Here is a 26,700-nt window from a genome sequence, read left to right as displayed (position 1 = left end):
AAAGAGAACATCCCAGCCCGGGACAAGCTGTCAGCGGGCTGCTGGGTGAGACGGAGAGGCCAGCTGAGCTGTGCTGCCGGTGGAGGAAACACTCGCTGCTTGTGTGTGGCACCTCAGTCCTGGCTCAGCCCATCTCTGTGGGTAACGCGGTGTTCGCACAGCCAAGGACTGTGGTGGCAAGCGGGAGCGCAGATGGGCTGGGCCAGGAGCTGTGGAATCATCTGGAGCTGGAGGGGAAGTTGGAAGAGGAGCTGCCATTGTGGGAGTTTCTTTTGCAAAACAAGAACTGGTCCGGCCAGCTCCTCACTCCAACGTCCCCCAGGCTCATTACACCTCTGTCCGTTGCCTTCCAAATGGGGCTCGGCCCGGTCCCTCAGGGTCCCACCAGGCAGCTGGGTCTGGGCCTCCTTTTCCCATGGCTGAGCCCGCAATGCCAGGCCCTGGACTGGTCCAGCGCAGGCTTGCTGCCAGCTGCCTGGTCGAATGTATCTGGCTCAGGGAAGGGGGGGGGCTCCCCAGCCAATGCGCTCGTCACTTCTGTTGTGCTCCTCATGCAACACCCTGGCCCCGTCCCTCGCAGGGACACTCGCCTGTTAGCGCGTGGTGTGTGTGGACGCGTCACTGTGGCCATGCGTGTGCAGGGGTGTATGTACATTGGGGTGGGGGTGCTGCGTGTCTGCTTGGACATAGGCTTTCACCTGGGCAGGGGAGACCCAGGGACAGAACGCTGCACTGAGCTGCCTGCTCCATCTGATCAAGCCGTGATTGCGTCTATGTAAAGATAAACTGGCCATTGTTGCCAAAAATAAATGTTAGTGTTCCAAATCCACACTTCAATAGCACCAGCTCATTAGAGATGCATATCATTTGGCTCCAGTCCCACACCTTCCAGCTCGTTATAAATATGCAGTTGCTGCTGGCTCTACCCCAATCATCTCTGCAATCAGAGCTTTTAATTAGGTTAATTAAATTGTATCAAACCTCACAGGGACGCAGTTCACTGATGCTGATGAGGCAGCCAAAACAGACCTTAACTCCAGCTCTAATGAAAGCCCTGCTGCCTGCTGCAGCTAATGACAATGCATAATAAATTAGAGCTTCCCTAGAAAGGTGCATCAGGGCTAGTGCTTAAGTAAATGATGATCTATATTCACTAACTTACTATTTCTGGCTGCAGGTCTGCCAAGCCAGGAACATCCTGGGACCATGTTCTCACTAAATAATGGATTCCGACCTGCTCAGAGCCCACCATTCGCCTTAGATCTCTACCCATGCCAAAACCGTTTAGTACATAACATTACACAGACAGCAGAATAAATATTTTGGCATTTTGCACTTTGTGGCCAGACGCGTGGCTGCATTGTCTGTTTATTTATTAGAAACTCTCCTCAAGTTCATTTGACCAGCCAGAGCTTTTGGCTGAAAGGACAAACTGAATTTTGATAAGAAAGCTTCTAGCCTGGGATTTCCTGCGAGTCCCACTCTGACTGTTGTCCTGTGATTGGCCAGATGTCAGAGGCCCAGCCCACACCTGACTCACAATATACCTGCCTGTGGGTTGGCCGGTTTGGGGAGCTGGGAGAAGCCGAACGGCCCTGGGAGCTCAGAGAACTCAAGGTTTTATCCTGCTACATTTAATAACAATTCATCACTGCCCTGTTATGCTCTTGCTGCAAACATTCATTGCCTTGCAGTTGTCAAAGCCAGGGCTAGAAACCAAGAGCCCTGCCACTGCTCTGCGACCCTGGGCACGTCACCGCACCTGAGAATATGAGAAAGGGCTAGGAAGCTTCTGCTGGTCTGGGAAGAGCAGCTGGGCTTGAAGCAGTGTGTTCTATCAGATCAGCATCTGGGCCAGCCTCAGAGCCCCTGGAAGGCCCTCAGCAATGCACTTCACCAGCCAGGCCTTGCTCCTGCCTTTGAACTGCTAACAACAGCCCCGCCCCAGTGGGGCATTTCAGAGTGAGTACAGAGGGATTCAGTGACCTGGCCAAGGTCACTCAGAGAGTCTGTGGCAGAGCCAGGAATTAAACCCACATCTCCTAAACCCCACTCAATGTCGTTACCCCAGTGCAGGCTCCTGGCTTTTGGGCAGCAGGGCAGGGCCACAGCTGGGCCCTGAGATGGTTTCACTGGTAACTAGGATCCTGTTTGGGGCTGGCCTTGTGGTTATATCCCGGGGAAGGGGCTTTGGTGCTGCTGCTGAACCGTCAGGCACTAGGGCTATTTCTGAGTAGTGACTGGGAAATCCAGGCCTGTTGCACTGACCTGCTGTCTGCATCAAGCTCCCTCTGAAAATGATGCCTACAGGAAACCCATCTGATATGCCTACGGACTTCTGACTCTGCTGCTAGTAATATATCGCTGCAGTTGCCTAGAGATAATCCTGCAAACATTTTAATGTACCCTGCTATTAACTTTTATAGGCAGTCATTATCAATTGAGTTCTTGGGCTTGAACAAGGAATCACATGAAATTGTTATATGGCAGAATATTATTCAGAGTCACCTGAAACCCAAGCCATGAATCTGTGGGGTATTTTGATATCTGCATTCGGCAAGCTGCAGGGAATCTCCTCACAAAGGAACTTGTTGGTTCAGTCATTGTTCTGATAATTTTAGTAGCAGAGCAGCAAGCAGACACTCTCCTCTCCTGCCCACAAGGTCCATTTAAGCACCAGCTGGAGGATGTAAGAACCCACTGATTTCCCCTTCTCTATAGCCTACACCAGCTCATGGCTGGTAGGTCAATGACACCCTCGACATGCAGCATACTTGGCGTGTGGCCAAGATGACACAGGCTACTGCTCACACTCCTGTCTCCTATGGACTGTCCATCTTCAAAGTGTTCTACAGACCATCGCTGAGCATTGACTCCTCACCATGCAGCCCCAGCCGCTGTCACCCCCTTTATAGATGAGGAAACTGAGGCAGGGAATTTGGGCAAGACCTTGCCCCAGTTTTTGCCTTCTGCAATCCCATGAAAATCAGGCCAGGATCTGGCCCTTTGAGACTTACCCAAGAGTCCAGAGAGAGGAAGTGTTGGGTCCAGAATTCCTGACTCCTGTTCTGCACACAGAGCACTGGACTGAACCACTAGGGCACTCTGGCCCAAGTGTGAAATTAACAAAGCCTTGCACAAGGGCATGCAGAGCACATCTGCAGCAGAGATCTGGCTGCCCTGGCACACACGCATGCACACACACGCGCATGCACACAGAGCAAAGGGATAATACAAGACAATGAGATGCGAATGGTCATGCTAAAACCCGTCCTTTTCTTTGTTTATTGCCCTCAATGTATTTGTAATTGTATCTGTATGCGGGGAGCAGACTGGGGGGGGGGGGAAGCTGGCTTCAGTGACTCCTGAAGGGACACGTGTCATGCATGGCAGGCAGCTGACAGCCAATCTAGAATGGGGCCCGAGATCTTCTCCAGCGAACACACATCTTTGATTAAGCCAAGCAGCCCCTGGCTGTCAGTGCTCCAAACACACCAGAAACTGCACTGACTCGGCTATAAAGAAAAACCAAAACTCCTTCCCTTTTCCAGCAGGTGCCCAGCTCTTAATTCTCCTGCTGGCCCCACACGTCTGCACCCCAGAGGACAGGCTCCTGGCACCAGGAGGCTGTGTTTAACCTGTGACACCATTTCCAGTATTACCTGAATGTTTCTCTCTAGGGTGAGCAGTGGCCGCGCTGTGAGACGTACAGACACAAAGATGGATGTGCCAAGGAGATAAAGGAACATCACTTTATTTAGCTCTTTGAAATAGTGTGTGTGAATTTTGTGCTGGTGAAAGATGCTGCGCTGACAACCCAGGAGTTCTCCGCTGAGCACAGCAATGCAGGGCAGTGAACATGACTCAGCCCTGACACCTAAGGGTGAGGGGGCAGGTGGGTTCACTCTCTAATGCCCATTGAACCCTGAGGCCCTCAGCTGAAGCTGGTAAGTCACATTTAATAGCATGAGCACTGGGCTCTGGGTGGAGCTCCCCAACTTATTCCTCATATGCCATCAGATGCTAAAAACATTTAGTCACTACTGCCACAGGCTGGATTTGAAGTGGCGCCCAAGGGGTCAGAGGCTCCATACCACCTTCTCAGCAAAGGAGCTGTTTGAATGTACGCAGTGAAGATAACTATTTCTGTGCTCTAGGAACTGGGAGAATTCCCAAGGAGAAGGGACCTGGCGCCTGCCCTCCTGTGCATCTGCCTTTAGTTTACAGGGGAGGAGCTCGTGTCCTAACCACAGGCAAGAGACCCAGGCTACCAGTGAGCAAGCTGAATGAGGGAGAAGTTCCCTGTGCCAGCACAATTACAGGAGGCGTGCACCCTACAGAGCCTGTACAGCTGCCAGAGCTCAAATACACTTTCTATAAAAGAGCAATGTCTGGCTCAAACCCCCCCAGACCTCCAGCTGAGTGCCATCAGCTCTTCCATCCCTTACTAGGCTGCCTTTTATAAGATATTGGGAATAGCTGGATCATTTCCAGGGGTTAGGTCACTAGCCCATCACCTGCCTTGACTTGCCAATGGTGAGGTGTTTGCCACATGCTTCAGACATATACACACACTGGACATTCCAAACCCTACACTGATGAGCTGTTCTAGCTCGGGCTGTGTGTCAAGTCATAATTGCCTTGATTTCTTCCACTGAGGCTTTGAATTTCTGGTTTTCTCTTCCACCCTTTCTAGTATTTGTTGCAACTCAGCTGAGTTTACACAATGATGAAGATTATACTTATTTATGCATTTTGATTTCAGCTCAAAGAAAGCTTCACCCCAAAAGTCACGGATGCAATACATTGAGCTCCCTTCATATTGATGTTAAAGAATAATACATCTTACAGTTTAGCCCTTGATTGTTAAAACAAATTTCCCACTCTGGATTACACATTACACCAGAATTCATTGGAAATTAATTTAAAACAATCTTATTGACTTTTCACACCTTACGCTTTTTGCATTTTTCTGAATATTGCCAATGCCAACCCCAAGCATTCAATATTCAAGCAGATTGCCTTAACAATCAGGAGATGCCTAAAATAAGAGCACTTTGCACTCTGGTTACTGAGCCTCTAGAGGTTACATTTCAGGCTTTTCTCCATAGCCAGGAAGAAACTTTTTTTAAGAAGCTGAGTCTCTAGTAATCACCTGACTCCAGGAGCTGGAGTTTTAAGGAAAACACCAATTATCGTGAGACTCTTGAGAGTTCAGTTTCTCTTTTGTAAGTGAAAGTGACTGATTTGCTAAATTCTCACACACTAGCCCATCTCTGCCACCACATTGTTTCAGTTGCAAACACTCCAGGGAAACATTATTTAAAAAATAACAAAGAGCTGCTTCCCCTGGAATTCTGAACAATCCTGGAAACATTCCTGTTGGGGGAAGTTTTAGAACAGCTGGACCAGAGTTACACTGACAGCAGCCCCGGAAGCCTGCCCTCAGCAGAATGGTCAGGCCCTGGAGGCCTTTGGAATCAAATACTAAGGTGCTTCATGTTAGAGGCAGCTGGCTCCTAGAGGACCTGCTAAGCTGTTCTCTTGGCCAATGCACAAGAACGTGGCACCTCCTAATTAAATTAGAGACAGGCAGGTGCCACATTTTCTTGTTTTTGTAAATAAAGCAGCTGATTTGGGTTCCAGTAACTTCCCCCGCTGCGCACCCTGGAGAACCGCCCAGCTTGTGCGAGTGCCTTACAGAGCACCATGGCCAAGTGTGAAACGCTGAGCCAAACGTGGTGAGACTGATCATGTCACTTGGAGAATGTCCCTAGTGCCAGCTGGGAGTTGAGTGGAGAAGGTACGGACAGACATCAACTTGCTTTATTGCTTCATGTTCTGACAAGTCCTGGTACCATGCTGCTCTGCACAGCTGTGTTCACAGGCCAAGTATTGCAGGGTATGTATCACTACCCGGGCTTCATTCAAACATGTACCTACAGCTGGGATTACACAATGCCCAGTGTAGAGAAGGGTGGACACATTAATTGACATGTATAGAGACAAAATGGCAGGAAGTGCTGGACAGCTCCCCCTCTGTGCAGCTGAAAACAGTGGGGATTACAGGACCCTGCCCTGCCTCCCATGGCTTTAAATAACAACCCAGGAGAAGAATGCAGAAAACAGAAAATCCGTCACCAATATTTTTTCAAATTCGAAAGTGAATTCTAGTGCGACCATATTTGTAACTGCACTTGGGCAAAGGGTAAAAAAATTATTTGCCAAATATTTTATTCCAAAAATATAATCATTTGGCTGAACATCACATTCTGCAACTTTTTATGAATTTACCACTTGGCAGGTGTGTTTACAAGAGCACATTGTTTTAATTTAACAATGTGGTACTTTCTGAAAAAGTCACCAACATTTAGAAACACTTGGAGAGAGACACGGAATTCCTGAGTTCTGATCCTGCCCAGATTTTTAAAAAGTCACCTGAAGACCTTTATAAAGTATTCTGGCGACTGGTGTTTTAGAGATTAAAGGGGTGGCTTTATTTACCAAGCAGACTGTACTTCTCAGTCAAGTCCTGGACATCACACCACACACAGCAATGCACATCATAGCCAGGGCTGAGTTTTGGATGGCAGTTGTACCTCATCACTTAGTCCTCTGCCTCCTAGCCCCACGCTGTGGAACACTACTGCCATCTGCTGGGCCCCTCATTTGTAGGACGAATTCTATACAATTATCCTTTGTGCTGCTGGCTCATCGGCATTTAAATATTCTTGTTTTATTCACATTTAGTAAGGAAACGGCTGTGGGCCAATGTTTCAGCTAAATGCCAGACTGCTAGATGATCACTAAAGACACTCATGTAAGGAGGGTCTTCCATCTGCAGAGTTTAATTGTCCTTAGTTTAACCCAATTCCCCCTGTAACTACAGCAGCCCTGCCAAAGCCCATTCATGCTGGGTCTGGAGGGTTGGCAAGTGGGTCGCTAGCTCCAGCTACTTACTGATGTAGTCAGTATGGTTTAGAACAGGCCCTGGCATTGGAGGGGAGGCAGTTTGCTCTAATGGAGACTGTGATGCAGCAGAAGTCAGGTCCCAAACCTGGCTCTGCTCTTGAACGCGGCACACTGGCAAAAATTGCAGTCACCTAAAGTGAGGCACTTTGGCTGGGGTTGTCAAAGGAGCAGGGCGCTCAAAGGCCATGGCACTTTAGTCCCTAGGCGTCTTCAAAAGCCCAGCCCTAAAGCTGTAGGAAAGATTTTCAAAGCAGCCTGGTTCTGAGACGGAGCGCCTAAAGCTCTGATTTCAGTGGCAGCTGCAGCTCTAGAAGTGGCCTGCTTTTCACGGTGCTGCCTCAATATAAAGCCAGAATCCTAGCTTCAGGCACCCCCACCTCTGAAAATATTGCCTCCATTTCGCTCTCTGCAGAAGAGAGAGGAGAGTGGCTTATATGCATCACCGAGTGATGGGAAGATTCATTTATCTGTACCATGCTTTGATGACGTACAGGACTAAATATTAGTAGACATTGTGCAGTCAGCACAGTATGCAGAATTCATATTAGCATTTCTGCCCTGGATTCTGCACACGAAAGCATCACTGAGTAGAAAGATCTGAGGACAGGTTTATCTGTCTGCCTAGTATTATCTCTGCTCCACATTTGGACTGACAACTGCTGCTGAGTTTTTTCCTCCCCCTTACCGGCAGACGAACCAGACAAACACTCCAGCCGCTCAGAACATTTTTATAGCAAGGACTTCACGTCAGTCCACGCTGGGAGTTATTCTCCTACAAAACTGGGTGACTGGGCAACAAGATGGCCCATGAAATTCAATGCTGATAAATGCAAAGTGATGCACATTAGAAAACCCCAATTATACATATGAAATGGAGTCTAACTGAGCTGTTACCACTCAAGAAAGAGATCTTGGAGTCAATGTGGATAGTTCTCTGCAAAGATCCACTCAGTGTGCAGCAGCAGTCAAAAAAGCGAACAGAACATTGGGAATCATTAAGAAAGGGGTAGATAATAAGACAGAAAATATATTGTCTCTATATAACTCCATAGTATGACCACATCTTGAATACAGCATGCAGATGTGGTTACCCCATCTCAAAAAAAGATATAATGGAATTGGAAAACGTTCAGAAAAGGGCAACAAAAATTATTAGGGGTATAGAATGGCTGCAGTACAAGGAGAGATTAATAAGATTGAGGCTTTTCAGCTTGGAAAAAAGAAGAAGGGGGATATGCTCGAGGTCTATAAAATCATGATTATTTACTCCTTCTCCTGCCACAAGAACCAGGAGTCACCCCATGAAATTAGTAGGCAGCAGGTTTAAAACAAAAGGAAGTGTTTCTTCACACAATGCAGTCAGTCAGTCAGTCTGTGGAACTCTTTGCCAAAGGATGTGGTGAAGGCCCAGACCATAACAGGGTTCAAAAAAGAACTAGGTAAGTTCATGGAGGATAGGCCCATCAGCCAGGATGGGCAGGAATGGTGTCCCTAGCCTCTGTTTGCTAGAAACTGGGAATGGGTGACAGGTGATGGATCACTTAAATGATTACCTGTTCTGTTCTTTTCCCTCTGACGCACCTGGCATTGGCCGCTGTCAGAAGACAGCAGACTGGGCTAGATGAGCCTTTGGTCTGACCCAGTCTGGCCATTCTTATGTTGGTGTAAAGTGACGGACTCCATTTTATTTAAACTTCTATTTGCTTTACACACATTTCTCTCTATTTGGTGTCCCTGTACCATTCTTACCATCCCTTTGCTCTTGTGTAGTGAAGAGTTTTGTTAACATACAAATACTGAGATTAATTCTTGCTTAAGTAGATTTAAAAAAATAAACGTAGGTCTTTGCATAACTGCTTTTAGAAGGAAACTAGGACTCTTCCTTAAGGTTCATACATAGAGAAAAGAACAGACCCTGGTCACCTGGGGACTAGGAACACTTGCAGAAGCTAGGAATGGGAGACAGTAATTCATCACTTGCTCCTTCACCAAAATGTTTCCTAAGGTATGTCTAAGTGCTACAGTGCCTCAGCTGAACTGAGACAGCTGCACCACATCTGGTGAAGACGATCTGTACCGATGGGACAGAGCTCCCCCCTTGGCATAAAGTAACCACTTCCGTGAGCAGCATGTCAGCAGGAGCAGCTCTCCTGCAGACACAGAGCTGTGCACACGAATGCTTATATCAGTGTAACTCATCGCTCGGGGGGTTGGAATATTCACACCCCTGAGCGACATAAGTTTTGCCAACATAAGCTATGTCTACACTACAGCCTAAGAAACAAAGTAAGTTCTCCTCCAAGAGCATCCAAAGGGGTCTCTTCATGTGCACTCAGTTGTCAGACAGGCTCAGGCTGAAGAGACATGAGATAGTGAATGTACTCACACGGGCACAGGTCCCAAGGACATGTCAGCTAACTGTCCCCATGTGAATTCACCCTCCATGCACTCAGACTCCACAGCATACACAGGACAGACATCCTGCTGCCCTGCCTCTGGGGCTGAGTGGCTTCCCCTGCTACGTCTCATCTGAGGAATGCCCATGCTCAGGCTCACTAGGTCAGTTTGGGAATCTCCCTCAGAGCAGGCAGGGCCCTTTTGGAAAATTATAAGCTACAAGAAACCAAAACACAGAAGCCAGCAAGTTCGTGTGACCCAGGTGCGGTTATGTAGCACCTATGGCTTTCTTGGGGACTGTACAGTTACTTACAGGGAATAGAGGCTTATTTCTGCCTTCACACTACATCGCTCCTCCTTAACCCCACTGTATAAGCCTGTGGCCAGGGAAGAGTATTATTTAATAATGTGCCCTTATGCAAAGCCCTCACAAGTGTTATAGTACTGTAACATAAATATGAATAGACAGAACAGAGAAATCAAGCAAGAGAGGAAAAATGGAAGGAGATGCAATGGAACAGACAAAATAGACGCTTAGAGACTGATCCTAGACTTTTACCATTTAGAACGACAGGATGAGAGAGCTGGTATGGAGCCTTCACCAGACCTAGGCAGACCACCATCCCATAGCCACAAACTTTACCCCTCTCCCTGGTCAGGGCCCAGTCTCCCCTTTGTTTGTGTACTGTGCACACAAAATGCTTATCAAAATGTAGTTACAAGCTCAGCATTTCTCTCTTTGGGTTTTCACCAAGGTATCTGGACACCTCTTTTGGTGTTTCCAATGTGTAAATACCGAAACTGAAGCAGAAATCTTCTTGGATTTATTAAACAGAAGGTGTTATAGTTACAAATACCCATAAGGCTTACTTTGACAAAACATTAAACTGCAGTGGAAATAAGCCTGATACTGACAAAATACCAGCACTTCTCCACAAGAAGAAACATATTCGTTATGTCAATTAGATCTACATGAGGACATCAAAAACTATTTCACAGAAAAATTAACGTTTCCGTTGGAATTTGAATTTGTAAACAGCTGGGCTATTTACGGTTTCTTTCTTCACCTTCACTTTGGCAGTTTTGTCCTGAAACGAAACAAACATTTATTTTCTTTTCTATCAAAAGATAAGATAAACATACCCTAAGGGGAGAAAATGGAAGCGCTGGAGGAACTGGAGGTGCAGATTAGGTTCAGTGGAAACTGGGCAATTCCTCAATTCTAGTGGGCAGAAGATATTTTTCTTTGCTCTTTCATCTCTAACTGTGGTGCTAGCCACACAACCTTTTCTTTGACTGGCAAGTCCCCACTGACACAGGAAATCTCTTTAGAATTTTGAGGATCTGTTCCTAACCTAGAGACCCCACAACTTCCTTGTTCCTCCCTTCTGCTACTCCACAGCTCCAACTTCAAATTTACACAGCGCTTTAAAACAGACTGAATAGGCTACACAGAGAACTGACTCTCTGCCCTAAATGTATGGACCAAAGGCCCAAATGGGTACAACAGCATATAAACGAGTTATCTGGGTTATCATTACAGCTGGGATGTTTCCTGGTAACCTTCATAAGGAGCTACCTGAAATACTCCACAAGTAAGGAAATGTGCACACACACACACGCAACCTGTTCTCAGCTCTAAGATCCTCAGCAAGCAGAGTCCAAAAAACAAGAGTTAAGTCTTGCTCCCTCACCAAGAGATCTTTGCGTGTCTGGATTTTCTGAGCAATAACAAACATCATCTTTTCACGCTCAATGCGCTGTTTCAGGAGGCTGTACTGGTGCTTCCTTTGTTGGGCTAATTTCTGAAGGAGGAAAAGAGCATTTTTTAGTACAGCAAAAGAACAAGAAAAATATATTCTCTCGCTCAACTTATCCCAGGCTGCCAGGGATCACACTTAGGGTGACTAATTGAGTTTTTGATTAAACAAAAAACCACACTAATTCCATGAACAAAGAGTTCTATTAAAGTACCAATACCAATTTTGTGGTTGCTTCCAAAAGGCTCATTGTTTAACTCCTTGACTCAGAGCTGTGATTTCCTTGCACATACCATAATCATAGCAGGGACCTAAGGGTTAATACAGGCAAGATAGTTATGACAACAGGCCTCTAGATCTTCTCCGATGATGGAACCTTGGTTTCACAGCTCATCCAAAAGTCAATATACCACAGCAGTAAAGGACCTCCTAGCTTCTTCTTCTTGTCCTTTGTGACTGATGCTGCTGCTGACAGTTTTACAGCTTTTAAGTGCGGTTGTGTCTAAGACCACCAGTGCATGAGCAGCAGTCCTTTCCGAAGGAAGGGCAGAGCTTGCTCAATACCGAGAAAGAGATTTCAGTCTATACCTGCTGAGTCTGCTGCAGTTTACGCTCAGCCACTATATGGATCTTGAGGCACAGAAACTAATCTTGATCTGGATAATCTTCTAGCACCATGCTGGGCATTAGCTCTGTACTGATCCAGAGTGAAAAGGGTCACCAAGACCCGTTCCTGAAGTGAAGGCATTGCATGGAGACCTCCCAGCCAAACAGTGACCCACCTGATTCTACTTCACTTGCGAGAGCTGATGGGCTCAAAGCACAAGGTGGTATGGCTGCAGGTGTGACCTCGTTAATATCATTGAACAGAACAGATCCCAACATGTTTACAATGTGACCAAGTCTTTGGAAGAGGAGAAAACCCATCAGTTGAAACTAGTCCAAGCACTTTAACACCAAGCCAGAGTGAGAGGGCTGGCAGGAGGGAGGGGAGCGGGGAACGTTATCTGACATCTGATTTAAGAACATGCAATCTTATCATGAGCAATTTTAAACACCTTTATTTTTACCCTATTGCACATACTGACTCAAGCTTACAAGACTGCCCAATATAGCCAACCTAATTAGGAGGCATTTATACTGCTAAACCCATGCTTAGCTGCTTCTGAGAGAGAGAGAGAGAACTGCTATGAAATTAAAACATCAGGAGCAAAGCTGATGCTGTCTAAGCAATGCAAACTGGAGAACAGAGGTCTGAGTGAAACATATTTTAAATTAAAGAAACAGCTAGGAAGTGAGATTTCAGCCTAAATAGCTTCACGGGAAAGAGGAGAAGGCAGAGTACTGGATCACAAACCCCACTGTGTTCAAAGACAGAAGGAAAGAGAATCGAAGTATAAATTTATTAACCAAGAGCCGTAGAAATAAGAGGAGAGAAATCTCTGCATATATCCCAGGTATTAGGATTGCCAGGTGCAAAGGAAAGAGGCAGAGTCTGTATATTTGTATCTACTAGAGCCACCCCTTTCACTGGAAGCTCCTCCTTATCCCCACTTAGGGCTACAAGGTTTTTTGCTTTGTTTTGAATGCTCAGATACAGCATTATGACACTTATTTTATATATATCTAAAACAAACAAATGAATGAAGTCTCCCCATACCAAGGCTTCTTAAAATCCTGGAACAACAATTTCTGTAAGGAACAGAGACAGCAGTAAAATACCAAATCTGCACATGGAGTCACCAATGGCTCTACCTGTACTTCCCAATATCACTTTTGGAGTTGATACTAATGACTGCCTCAGTGGAAGAGAACTAACAGGGCCATAAGAAGAGAGACTCCTAAGAAGAAGAAAGGTCCACCATCCATGCAGGACTTGTAAGATGTAGCACAAGTGCCCTTAGCATCAATTGAAACTGCCTCTTTTAGGGAGCCAAACCATCGAAAGATAATGAAGCTTATGCAAGAGACACACTCAGTAGCATAGTGTGCACCCAGGCTATGCCACCTTACTCCATCTGCTCTGCCAATCCATCTCAAGCCTGACGTCCAGCACCATTCTGTTCTGGTAAGGAAAGGATACCTGTCGTGCCCACTGTTCAGTTTAGTCACATCCTAATTGACCAGGATGTGACTAAACTGCTTTTCTGCTTCTGGTCTTAGGGAAGATTTGACTACAGGAGTCCAGATATGAAAAGCTGGTATCACAAGGACGGATGCCGATCAGTCCCTGACTCTTTGCCACGGTGCCCCTCAATCCCTGGAACCACCACCCAAAAGCGTTAGCCTATAAAAGCAAACGTGTTCAGCCAGGGAATGCTCCAATGGACTCTTCCTAGTGCCCATTACATTTTAAAAAGTAATGTATAAGGACCCAGTTTGCTAGTGAATGCTAAATCATACAGGGTGGCTACACAGTCTACCTTTAAATGGGCAGGGTGAGTGGCTCCTTTTACTGTTTCCTTCTGCAGGGTTTCAATGGTAGGTCGGTTATACACTCTGTCCACTAGCTCTGGGGATGTGTTCAGGTGAGTTGCAACATCAAATTCTTGAACTAAAAATATTTTTTAAAAAGAATTTAAGATTAGTAATGAGAGTTCAGAAAATTTCGTGTGATAGATTGAGCATTTCATCCAAATACGTGGCTTATACTTGCTATGAGATGGAGAGAACCAGGTCAACTTTTGCCCTCTTCGGGAGTGAGGTCCAGCCCAACGCCTGAGCAAGTGGAGCAATCCATCTCTTTCACTGTTCAGTAATGAGCCCCCAGAGCCTCAGACAAGTCACCATTTCTGAGAGAGGCTCTCCCTCAAAGAGAAAGGTGTGAAGGAACAACCACACAATTTTAAAGATTTGGACACAGCCTAGAGATGCTGAAGGGAAGTTCTTTTCAATAAATAAAGCCCTAATCTCACCTTCTTTTTTGGTATCAAAAAAGAACACGTGCTTGTTTGATTGCGTCCCCTGAGCATCCAGCAGGTGGAGCTCTGATTTCATCCTTTCGATTTTCTGTGGGGAGGAGAAAAAACAGCCTTCAGCAGTGGGCAATGCTTCCTTTGTGTCTCAGCAAGAAATATTCTCTCAATAGCTAAAAACTCTTCATTCCTATTAATTCTTTTGTAAACAGATAACAACCAGACGATTAGTCCATTGTTTACATTTGTCTCTCTTTAAGACCTTGTCAATTCAAGAAGAATTTAAAATAATTCTAAGTATTATCCCTCCCCTAACTCCTTGGTTAGGTTTGTAAATTTTACAATCATTTTCCTGTGTTTCTCTCCGGATTGCTGCATGAGAAAGCCACACAAACAAGAGGAAACTAACCACACAGAGGAAAGAATAGAAGTGACTATCCTCAAAATACTGGCAATGACACAAAGGAAACAAACTCCAAGTGACAAATACTTTTGTTTCTCTAGTCTCATTACCGAGATCTTAGGTGCTATTGTAACAACAGCAGATACAACATTTTCAGACAGAGCTTGATCTAAATTGACTGCGTCCCTTTAAAACTAAACAGTTATTTCAGAACCAATCTTCAATTCATGCTAAACGTCAGAAACAAGGCCAAGCATTTAATGTCTAACATCTACATGTTTTACGATAGTTTATCCAATATACCATGCATTGTCTAAGCAACGGAGCAGTCAAGGACACAGCTTCAATCAAAGACCACCCCCCTCCCCATACAATTTAGCTGTACTGACATTTCCTTCTGTCATTTCTTGTATGACTGAAATCTAACATTATCAAACAAATGCCTATCAGGCAATGGGACAAATGAAGTTAAAATGTATTCATTATGAACAAACTGGACAGTAATTAGAGGATCAGTAAAGACTATTACCTTGGCCTCTGCCACTCTTTTCATTTCTACATATTTGAGATCCTGTGTCCTCATCACCTTCAGCTGTTCCTGGGTCACCTCTTCCTTTGGCTGCTTAATTACATGAACTCCATCCTAAAAGCAAACAAAGTACATTAACTGCAGAGAACAACACACTCCTAAAAGTAAGGCCTTGTCTACACTACAAAGTTCTGTCAGCAAAAGATATGCCGTTTTAATTAAACCCGTTGCTGCATGTCCATACTAGTTCCTTGTGTCAGCAGAGTGCATCCACACTAACAGCTCTTGCACTGACACAGAGAGAAGTGCACTGTGGTAGCTATCCCACTGCGCAACTGGCCGCAGGGAGCTTTGGGAAGGGTTTGCAATGCCTCACAAGGCAGGTATAGCATCACATGAGGCAGGTTTCTCAATCCCATCGTTCAAGGGGCATCCTAGCAGATTGTCAGTAGCTTCTCAACTGAAGCGCGTGATGGGAGGGAGAGAGGAGAGTGGTATGTCTGGATGGGGGAGGAAGCAGGCTGACTGATCTATCCTGAGGCAGGGGGAGGGGAACCCAACCCCCCCAAGCCAGCCTCCATCTTTGCTCAGCACAGCAGCATGCTCTGCCTGCAGTTGTGGATTCCCTCCAAGTTTTCTCTCAGCCTCCACAGCTGCTGAGAGCAGCATCCTGAGCAGCCCCGTGAGCTCGCCGCACTGAGGACCTCCCCCCTCTGCCTGCTGCTGTGCTCCTAGCGCAGAGCAGAACAAGAGCATTCCAATGATTTGCTCTTTGCGTGCTCAGCTGTAAGATACTTTCTGGAGCTTTGAAAAGGGAGGAGCGCATGCCTGCAGATCAAAACAGAGAGCATTGTGGGATACTGGCAGAAGCCAGTTCTGTTGATAAAACAAACAGCAGTATCTACATTGATCCTTTGGTGCTTTAACTTTACAGCAAAAGGCTTTATGCAGCTTGTCAAGGTGGTTTTAACAGCAGTTTTGCCACCAAAAGTAGCTTTGTAGCATGTACACCTCCCCTGTTTTGTAAACAAAAGCTGCTTTTTGCTGACAAAACTTTGTAGTGTAGACAAGGCCTAAGCTACTAGGGCAGAGGAAAAGCCCCTCAATGCTCTACTCCTCTAATAAAGACTCCAGAGGGTAAAATGAGCATCTCCTCTGATATCAGGAGCAGACCATGCTGCAGCCAGGCACGGTGGGTACCAGGGTATTTATTTAAGCATTCATAATTTTTTTTTTTTAAAAGGGAGGGGGACAGAAGAAATCCAGGCACCCATTACCCAAAGCAGAATAAGGCCACCCTGTCTGAATACAACAAACCAGATTCTCACCTGGAGCTGCACACGGGTCATTTTAAAATAAAACTCATCAGGATTTTTCTCCAGGGCTTTCTTGCGAAGTGCTTTGAGCACATTCTGTTTCTTGTGATAGTCACTGAAAAACCAGACAATATATTTAACACCACCTGCATTCATATGTGCACACACATCAAATGAAACAGTAAATACTCAATAATGATGCTAAATTTGCAGCAGCACAAAAGGCATTACAAATAGAACCAGAAATCCACAGACCATTTACCCACTGGATTGATTCCTTTCACCAACCTGCCAACATGATCATCTCCGCATGTTCGGTGCTAAAGTAGCAGCTGAGGCTCCCTCACCCCCACCCCCAGTCTCACTGAGACAGGAACCCACAGACCTGCAAGAAGCTCAGCCACGAACTCCATCAAAGACAGGGGGGGTTAAGTTTGGGGGTAGTCACAAGAGTAACTGTGGGATCTTCTCCATCCATCTCTCCGCTCTCTTAAATCTCAACACTACAGACACTCAGGTATTCACACACGGACACTGGAAGGCTACTGATGTGGGGGCGGGCTGCGCACGTGTCATTGTTTGCAGGATCGGGGCCTTACGGAAACCCCAACCCCCGCGTGTACTCGTGCTGCTGTCTCGCGTGGGGCGCTGCACGGCCGGGCCGAGGGCGCGATCGCGGCGGGCGGACCGAGGGCGGACACGGGGAGGGACCGGGGCGGGCGCGGCCGGACCGGGGCGGACAGACACGGACGCGGGGGCGGGCGGACATGGGGGAGGGGCCGAGGGCCGGACACGGGGGCGGGACCGGGACGGACGGACGCGGCCGGGCGGTCACGGGGCGGCCAGGCGGACCGAGGGCCGGACAAAGGGGCGGGCGGATAAAGGGCCGGGCGGACCGAGGAGGGGCCGGGACCGGGACCGGGGCGCCGGCCGGGCGGTCGGTCCCTCCCTCCCTCCCTCCCTCCCTCACTCACGCGGCTCGGCGCTTGTAATCCTGCTTCTTCTCCAGGAGGCCCAGCTGCCTGCGGAACCGGGGCTGGAAGAGCAAAGCGAGACGCGGCTGAGGCGGGGCTGAGCCAGGGGCTGAGGCGGGCGCGCGGCGGCCTCGGGGCTGCGCCCCGGCGGGGGGGGGTCTGGCGGCCTCACCTGTCCGCGCTCCCGGTGCTCCCGCTGCCCGGCCTTGGCCGCTTTCCGGAAGGAGGCCGCCATGGCGCGGGGGGCGCGGCTGGATCGGGCCGGCGCGGCGCGGCCTCCCTGCGGCGCTCGGGGACAGACACTCGGGCTGCGCACGCGCAGATCCCACGCTGGGCGGGGCCGTCAAGCAGGCCCCGCCCCCAATCCCGGCGCTGGGTCCCGACCAGTTATCGTGTAAGACGCAAACTGAGGCGTGGGGGTCACGGGGTGCAGGGTCACCCGGGGGTCAGGGGTCACGGGGTGCAGGGTCACCCGGGGTCACGGGGTGCAGGGACACCCGGGGGTCAGGGGTCACGGGGTGCAGGGACACCCGGGGGTCAGGGGTCACGGGGTGCAGGGTCACCCGGGGGTCAGAGGCTGCAGGGTCACACGGGGTCACGGGGTGCAGGGACACCCGGGGGTCAGGGGTCACGGGGTGCAGGGACACCCGGGGGTCAGAGGCTGCAGGGTCACCCGGGGTCACGGGGTGCAGGGTCACACGGGGTCACGGGGTGCAGGGACACCTGGGAGTTCGGGGGTCACAGGTGCAGGGATACTAGGGGCTCAGATGCTACAGGGACACCCAGGGGTCAGAGGTCACAGGGTGTAGGGACACCCGAGGGTCACAGGGTGCAGGGATACCAGGGGGTCAGATGTTACTGGGGTCAGAGTCTCAAGGGGAACTTAATTGGTGGGGTAAAAGGGGTCACAGGGCTCAAATGCCCTTTGCCTTCCTGGGGTGGCCTTGGCTCTCTCCCCCCACATCCAGCCCCCTTGGGTGCTCTGCTCCTCGATGTAGCAGAGGAAGGTACACCGCCATCTAAATGCTGGGAGTTGGCATTAGACAAACTCAGACTGGAAATAAGTGTAAATGTGTAACAGTGAGAGTAAGTAACCATGGGAACAACTTCCTGAGGCTCATGGTGGAGTCCCCATCCCTGATCATTTTAAAATCAAAATTGGAAGTTCTCCTAAAAGATCTGCCCTAGGAATATTTTGGGGAAGTTTCATGGCCTGTATTATAAAGGAAGTCAGGCTAGATGATCACAATAGGCCCATCAGGGCCAGGGGTGTTAAAGCCAGGCTGGGTGCAGACCCACAGAGTTCTGTGGGAGAGCCATCCCTGTACCCTAGTGGGACAGCCTACACTGTTAAGTATCGGGCTAGCTGTGTTAGTCTGTATCCACAAAAACAACGAGGAGTCTGGTGGCACTTTAAAGACTAACAGATTTATTTGGGCATAAGCTTTCATGGGTAAAAAACCCACTTCTTCAGATGCATGGAGTGAAAATTACAGATGCAGGCATAAATATACTGATACATGAAGAGAAGGTAACCTTACAAGTGGAGAACCAGTGTTGACAGGGCCAATTCAATCAGGGCGGATGTGGTCCACTCCCAGTAGTTGATGAGGAGGTATCAATACTAAGAGAGGGAAATTGCTTTTGTCGTGAGCCAGCCACATTTTTGTTGAAGTATGGCTACTTTTAAATCTCTTATAGAATGTCCAGGGAGACTGAAGTGTTCTCCTACTGGCTTTTGTATGTTACATTCCTGATGTCTGATTTGTATCCATTTATTCTTTTACATAGAGACTGTCCTGTTTGGCCAACGTATATGGCAGAGGGGCTTTGCTGGCACAAGATGGCATATATCACATTAGTAGACGTGCAGGTGAATGAGCCCCTGATGGTGTGGCTCATGTGGTTGGGTCCTCTGATGGTGTCACTAGAGTAGATATGGGGACAGAGTAGGCTGTTATGGTCACCACTTTTACAAAATTATGATGAATCTTGAACAAAGTATGTCTTGTGAGGTATCACTGGAAAAGTCATAATCTGTTACATACATTTCAACAGGAATGTGAATCATCTTTGTATATGAAGTTATGAGATTTTGGTATAGATTTGTTACTGAAACATGTTGTGAGTCTGGGAAACATCCACAGACCAGCTCCTTAGAAATAAGGACTTGTGAACACAAACCTTACATGTCAAGCCTCACCTACACAAAGGATGTAAGCAAGAATTTTCAATTAATATGAATGCAGGGCACATAGGCAATGGGGCTGCCTAACCACATGACACATTGAGGATTTTTCCAGCACCTGGAGGAGAGTATAAAATAAGGGACAGTGACATCACCAGGCCACCTCTTCTTCCTCCCTCCCCCCCATATTGAAAGTAACAAGATTGTTTGGAAGACATAGAAACATTTGAACTGGGTGGGAGTGGTCCTAACTGGAAAAACTTTCCATTTGACACAGACTGCTGTAGGGTTTTGGGTAAGAGAAACTTTATCACTTCAAATTTGACTTAGCTTGGTAAAGTTTAGGAATTAGACTGCAATTTTATCCTTTATTCCTTTTTGTAATCAGTTCTGATTTTCTATGCCTATACCACTTATAATCACTAAAATCTATCTTTCTGTAGTTAATAAACTTATTTTAATGTTTTAGCTAAGCCAGTGTGTTTTTGACTGAAGTTTGGGGAATCTACTCAGGTTACAAAGGCTGGTGCATATTCGTACCCTTTGATAGAATGACAAACTAATTAATGAGCTTACTCTGATGAAGGGGGGCTTGAGCAAGGTAAGACTCACATTTCTGGGGCGTCAGGCTGGCACTACGGATATGCAGGTGTCGCCCTATTTGTAATTCCAGAGTGGCTAGGCATAGCGTTCTGGGTGTGACTTGCATACAGGAGGCTGGGGTGAGTGGGCAGAGTGGCAGCTCACACTGCAAAGCAGGGCATAGTGCACACCAGACTGGAGAGTTAAGGGGGCACAGCAATTCCACAGTCCAAAATGTACTCTGGGGCATGTCACACTCAGTCAATGGACTTTCTGCAGTATTGCCAATGCCAAAAGTTCATAAATCTTGAGTTGGTCCCCAAAGTCACAAGACTGGCTTAAAAATCTTTTGGTTTTTTTAAGGTGGCATCTTTTTATTTGGCTTGTGGTTTTTAACCTGTAGGTCACACTGGAAATCACATTTGCAAGCTCTTCTCCTCAACCATGAGGGCTGCCAACTTAATTGTTTCTCTTAATCCTAGCTGAGATTCTCAAGTAGTCACTTATCTCCAGGCACTGGGACTTTAAATAGAATATCAAATATTGTCAGACTTGTAATAAAACAGTGAGAATGGGTAATAACACTGTTTCTGTGACCTAATAGGGCTTTTAATCTCAACTTCTGTGATTCATTGTGGAGTTACACACCTTTTGGGAGGTTGGCAAACACCCCAATCCTCAGGTCAGCATAATGACACAACAGCCTGATGCAAGCCCCTTCATAGTGAAATGGAGGTGAGGAATACAGAAGATTTTGCAGCATGTTAGGGTATTTGTCATTTGAAAAAAATCAAACAAATGGATTTTTGTTTTGTTACAGTGACAATGCCTCCCTAAATTAATATTATTATGTTAATCTGTGATAAAATCATTTTATTCTACTGAAAATATTTGACTTTAAAACTGTGTGGCACAGCTGTTGAAAGAATTTAATAGCGTAAAACAACTGATTTGGTGTGCTGTTTTCTCAGCATCCTAGAGAAGAGTTTCGGCTCAAAAAGTCTCCTGGGGTGTTTAATTCAGGTGATATTTCACTAGAACCCAGACTTGTCTATAGAGCTAAAGGCAGTGTCTAGAATTCAAGGGTTTAGACAGACATTGAGGAGGAGAAGGGATCACATCTGGGATCTCCACATTTGCATCTGTCTTCAGACACCTTGGAAGTGCCTTTCTTGTTCACAGTGGCAGCAATCTGTCTTCTAATGAAAGGGTGGGGCCTCCCGCTGAACACACACCCTTCTCTATTTCCCTCCTGACAGTTCCCTGTAATGTGGAAACTATGTGTGTTTCCCCATTGCAACTTCTTTGGCTGGCATTGCCACATTTAAAATCAGCCGTGTGTCTTGATCCAATTACAGCACCCTGGGACCTCGGAAATTTTACCAGAAACCCTTATTTGGCTGTACCACTAACATTTATTTATGAAAATAAAACCTAGAATACTTGACTAAAACTTCTGCAGATATTTATCTATTCCTTGCCAAGCTGTGGCAAAGTCAAAAATACTAGAAATAAGTTCTTGCCGTGTTAAACAATATTCTTTTATTGATTCTGTTACTGAGATATGTATCAGTCAAGAGTCTGATATTGGCTGTGAGTGTTATGACAACATAATTGCATGTTACTGAAAACCTGAATTTTGACTGGTAACAGATTTGTCACATCTCTGCAGGTTCCTGTCTTCATACCTGATCAGTAGGAGACTGGGAGCCAGAGAAGCAACTGGAAAACCACAGGTGAAAATAGACCCTTGAGTTTCTGCTTCTCTATAAACAATACAAGTGTTGCCCATAGCCAGAGATACCATGGGCTTAATCCTGCTTCCATTGAGGTCAATTGTAAAACTCTCACTGACTTCAGCATGTGCAAGATCGGAGCCCTAAAATACATATATTTTCTGCCATGGTTTATTGTGGCTCATACCTTTGCTCTGTCCTGCCTTTCCTCTCTTCCACTGGTTGGAAGCATCATCTATTCTCCTGATGTCATGCATGTTGGTGAATTCCAGGACTGCTGTGGCAGCAGTTTTGAACATCTTGTTTTCTTGTAGGGAAGTTTGTCTCTTTCCTAGTAAGACTGTTGAGCTCTTTCTTGCTGATGAAAAGACAGAGGTTTTGTTTTCACACCAACAGCACAATCTCTTTATAAAATTAGAAGAGATGCCTCTGTCTAAAAAACAAACAAAAAACCTTATTGACAGTATGGAGGCTGGGTGGCTCATAGAGATGGGTTATGGAGACTTCAATTTTTAGATTGTTATGCTTGATTCTGACCTAGATCAGAAGTGAGTGAATATTGTTACCATTTTCTGGCTGTTCAGTGACCTATGAGAAAGTGGACTCAACCGAGTTCCAAGTGGGCATAACTGCTTGTCATAAAATTCATCATCACAATTGGCACTATTTGGTCTTCTGGTTGGCAGTCTGAGTTCAGACACAAGTACAATAGTTTTGGCTAGACTGTGCACCAAATAGTTTTATTTAGATTTGACTTTAAGGCTATAAGCTTCTTGGGCAGGGATTGTCTTTATTTTTCTGTCTTGAACAGGGTGGGGAACATAGTCAGCATTTAACAAATACATTGTATAATGAAACGTGAGAAATCTGTGCTCTTGGTGACCATGTGAATCTCTTACTGGATCCTGTGCCTCAGGTCCCTATCTGTGACATGTGGATAGTACTTCCCTACCTCACAAGGCCATTGTGATGATAAAACCCATTAATGATAGTGGGGTGCCAGATATCTTAGCTGATGAGGGCCAGATAAATACCCAGATGGAGCAAAATCCCCAAATTACCACTTAACCTTGACTTGAGCTGTAGTTCCTTTAAAAATTACAACAGACTTTTACCACACTGAGAAAAGATATATTCAGTGACTTAATGATGGAAAAACAAACCTTTACTATGATCCAAGTGACCTTGCTAGTCTACACAAAGGGTGAGTCACCAAGGAAGGCATGACCCTGGGTGTAGAACCCTCATATCTCAATGTCTGTACTTTGACCCATCAACCTTTTACCCCCAATCGGGGATATTGCAGATTATGTATTCCTTATGTCACCCGATCTTAAACCAAACTTTTCACCCTCAATAATCTGTATGTTATTCCCTGATAACCACAAACTTCTATGCTTAAACTCTGTACCGTTCACTTTTTTTTTAACATCTTAATACAATTTTTAAATCTGCAGAGTGACTTAAAGCTGAGATCTACTCAGTACAGCTCCAAGTGACTCAACTGGCAAAGACAGAGGACTCTGACAAAAGAGAAAATGGGAGGCTGCAATCCAAACTGATCTAAACCATAAACTTTGAGCTGCGCAACGGACACCACTCTTGAAATGGCTATTTGCCTCCAGTATCCTAGTTCCAGACAATTTGGCTGCTTGGTCTATTGCACGTCATGTTCCCAGTGTATCCTATATACCAGAACTAGACATGTACAAGAAAAAAAGACCAATGTGGCAAAGATTTTCCTTTCTTGTTACAATCCATCCACTTTTACAATGTTAACTTTTCTCGTGCTGTGAGGAGAAACTGAAAACCAGCAATGCCCAAACCACACACAAATTTGAGGTTTGTTTCACAGACGCACCAAAAAGCTCCCTTAATTTTAGAGAAGGCAGCCAGCTAGAATTGTGTGAACCTCTTAACCCTCTGGTCTTAATGAAAAATTCCACTCTGAGTGCTGACCTGGGAGTGGGTGGGTGTCATATATGACTTGCTTGCTGCATTCCATTTCTTATAATTCTTTGGCCTTTCTGCAACATTCCTTTCTTGGATTTATACCTTTTTATGGTCTTGAAATTCATCTGTGGGGTTCCCTCTTCTCATGGAACTACAATAAAGTTGTTTTCTACTCTTTGTATCTAGATCTTCACTTAGCACAAAATGGCACTGCCAGACAGATTCCTTGTTTGATTTACTTAACTCCACTATTCACATTTGAAGGTTTCTACACTTCCTAAGCACCTCATGACTATAATATCAGCTTACTATCTGATATGTCCTCTCTCTGAGGATTCTACCATGCCTTTGCAAAAGACAGACTCAAGGATTTAACAGGTCTCTTCATCTCTAACTACTGAGAACTTAAGTCCATTTAAAGATTTTGCTTTTATCTTATAAGTCCCTTTTGGATCTTAGAAATTTTATGGTGCATTTTGTTCTTTTGAAGTGACGTGTGAGATTTTCTGTCAGCAGGAATCTGCTTCAGTCTGGTCTGGATTTTGGGAAGGGACCCCAGCTCTATGGGCTAGCTAGGGCAGGCCCCAATGAACAGAAAATGAGGGGACAACAGGGGCTGGTAAGTCTCTAACATTAAAATGCTTTTGTGGCAACATCCTCAGCTGATGTAAATCACAATAGCTCTATTTAAGTCAATGGAGCTATGTTAGTTCACAGCAGCTGATGATCTGCCCATTTATGTTTTAAAAAGAGAAGAAAAATCCCAAACTCAAGCAAAATTTACCTTGTGCAGCCTGGCCTGTGGATGGTATCCTGGTTTGTGTCATGCTTGAGATGAACAGAATGCACAAATTATTTCTTTCATCTGCTGTTAAATGTCAAAAATGAGTAATAGACAAAACCCTTAAAACATAAACTAATATGTGAGAGACCTAATTAATTTAGAAAAAAGTGAGAAAATTAGGTTTTTTAAATTGTATCTAATTTAATTAGAATTTTACAGTCCAGTTAGCAGCAAAAGAAGACTCTGTTGTAGAAACTGTGGGTCTTTGTGAACTGACTGGCTATGTAGTGTGCTAAGGGCTAGAAATAATAGGCAGATGAATGATCCTTCCAAAGCAAAATCACACAGTCCGTCCAGCTCTGTCAGATATTCTGTCCTATTTGTTCTCAGATGCTCCTGTTCACTGTAAAGTAAAGCAGATGATGAAGCAATAAAAGGCATCCAACACAAACAGCAATTCAGCTAAACAGGGAAACAAAGATAACTGAGAACCTGTCTCTGTCCATAACAAAGGGAAGAACCAAGGAGAAAGCAAGTGGCCAGACGCTCCTTGTATTTGTTAAAATAATGTACGAAAATTCACATTTTCTGCTGTGGTGCTCCCTACAAAATCCAGGATTGCAGAGCGAGAGTACTGTGATTCCTGGCTTGATGAGCACAACAGCTCCCAGGAGGTGGTGCTCCAGGGCAAGAGATGGAGGAGGTTGGTGTAGATGTTTTCAAACTACCTTTAAGAGAAAGGAGTCAATGCAGGAAAAGTTTCACAGGGCTCATTCCCTTTCCAGCAGCCACTGGCTGCCGCCAGGACTTTCCCAAAGTACAACAGCTAGTACATCTCTCTGGTGACCTCAGAAAAAGAACTCTGGGAAGAGCAGCTCTCACTGAAGACTATTACTACCGTGAAGCCTTATTATATGTTGTTGCAGGCTTGTTGTAGCCCTATTGGTCCCAGGAGATTAGAGAGACAAGGTGAGTGAGGTAATATATTTTATTGGACTAACTTCTGCTGGTGAAGGAGACAAACTTGCAAGCAACACAGAGCTCTTCAATATGTATTTTCCTGCCAATAAAGTTTAAATGAACTGAAACTGAATTAAATTAATTCCTTGGTTCATCTATCATTTTTATATCTGCCCTCCTCCCTTACACAATTCTAGGTTGAACTTTCTTCCCATTTAAACCTAAAACATTGGGTATTACACTGAACTGATTCAACAGGCTCTCTATGATAGTTTGGCTCTTTAAACACTGGCTGTATGTCCAAACAGAACTTAAAGGATAAAAGGAGGCCGTGTCCATTCCCTGACCCTTAGGAGAGTCCTGCTCTGCAGCAGATACACTAGGTACATGTCCACTCTTTTTTATAGCTGTAAATTACATTGACTTGGTTTGTAAGGCATGTTGGAGAAAAAGTATAATGACAAAACTGGATTAAAAAAGATTGAGACTACGTGAACTCATCGTTAAGGGAGTTTGAAGGACCCTAATGTAACCTGAATTCCTCCTATGGTTTTAGGAGAGCTGGTTTTGGCCTTTTGCTGAACTGAATTTCTTTGGAAGATAGTTGGAATATTTTCATAACTGTTTACGTCCATGCTTTGCAAATAATGCAAGCTGAGCCTCTGCTCTCACTCACTCGGGGCTATTTATGCAGTGTGGTAAGCCTATCTACTTGGCTTGGAGCAGGGACTACTTTAGGGAAACATCATAAAAGGCTGTGAAGGAACACTATTATTAGCACCATAGATGTGGGGGACACGATGATATAAAAATGTAGCCGTTTGAGTGCTTCACAGGCAATGGCAGTGCACGCTTCACACACACTACTCTCTACCAGTCCATCTATCTCTCGCCTTTTAGATGGTCACTCATTGCAATGGTATCTGAGGGGTTGCATCTAAACTCTGCTTAGAAGGGCCCCCTCAAGAAATTAAAAAGGGCAGAGGCTGAATGGCCCATTCTGTATCACCAGTGTGACTTCTCAGTGCCGGGGCATTCTGTTGTAAGGTGGATACCCACACACTAGGAATTGGCTGAGACGGAAACATCAATTTACTAGGCAGGAGGGGACACAAACTGAGCACAATCAGAGGGTAACAACCTTCACTCACTCCTGATCTTGGGCAGATTCACACCCAGGGCCTAGAGGTGACATAAAATGCTCTTCAGCTCATCCCCAGTCCCCTGCACC

At 45.8% G+C, this 26,700-nt stretch overlaps 1 protein-coding gene and 1 long non-coding RNA gene across 3 annotated transcripts; one reads left to right on the top strand and one right to left on the bottom strand.

Annotated features, from left to right (window-relative positions):
* Window positions 1-10,170: 10,170 nt before the first annotated feature.
* On the bottom strand, window positions 10,171-17,588 carry UTP11 (UTP11 small subunit processome component). The gene is made up of 8 exons (XM_039511821.1): window positions 17,439-17,588; window positions 17,267-17,328; window positions 16,305-16,407; window positions 14,977-15,090; window positions 14,045-14,138; window positions 13,553-13,683; window positions 11,064-11,174; window positions 10,171-10,457 (listed from the first exon to the last, which is right to left on the bottom strand). Exons 1-8 carry the CDS (start codon window positions 17,499-17,501, stop codon window positions 10,374-10,376), a joined length of 762 nt encoding a protein of 253 aa, XP_039367755.1. The 5' UTR covers window positions 17,502-17,588; the 3' UTR covers window positions 10,171-10,373.
* On the top strand, window positions 17,557-25,294 carry LOC120389316. 2 transcript variants are annotated; one of them, XR_005590863.1, is made up of 5 exons: window positions 18,033-18,352; window positions 19,516-19,749; window positions 20,641-20,771; window positions 21,709-21,772; window positions 23,230-25,294. It is a non-coding gene; the product is annotated as an uncharacterized LOC120389316 (long non-coding RNA). The 2 variants fall into 2 exon arrangements; XR_005590864.1 differs by lacking the exons at window positions 18,033-18,352; window positions 19,516-19,749 and adding an exon at window positions 17,557-17,660.
* Window positions 25,295-26,700: the final 1,406 nt, after the last annotated feature.

Source organism: Mauremys reevesii, linkage group 23 (assembly GCF_016161935.1).
Source record: "Mauremys reevesii isolate NIE-2019 linkage group 23, ASM1616193v1, whole genome shotgun sequence".
In the NCBI taxonomy this organism is placed as follows: Eukaryota; Metazoa; Chordata; order Testudines; family Geoemydidae; genus Mauremys; species Mauremys reevesii.
Note: the sequence above shows the minus strand (reverse complement) of the source record. Positions and strands in the feature narration are given on the sequence as shown.

Bases quoted from the DNA above. Each gene is read 5' to 3' on its own strand.
- UTP11 (XM_039511821.1), bottom strand. From the start codon at position 17,501: ATGGCGGCCTCCTTCCGGAAAGCGGCCAAGGCCGGGCAGCGGGAGCAC. The intron at 14,139-14,976 runs GTAATAGTCTTT...TCCTCCCCACAG, and splicing joins AAAGAGTGGCAGAGGCCAAG to AAAATCGAAAGGATGAAATC. The intron at 11,175-13,552 runs GTAGACTGTGTA...TTCCTCCTTCAG, and splicing joins CTCACCCTGCCCATTTAAAG to AAATTAGCCCAACAAAGGAA.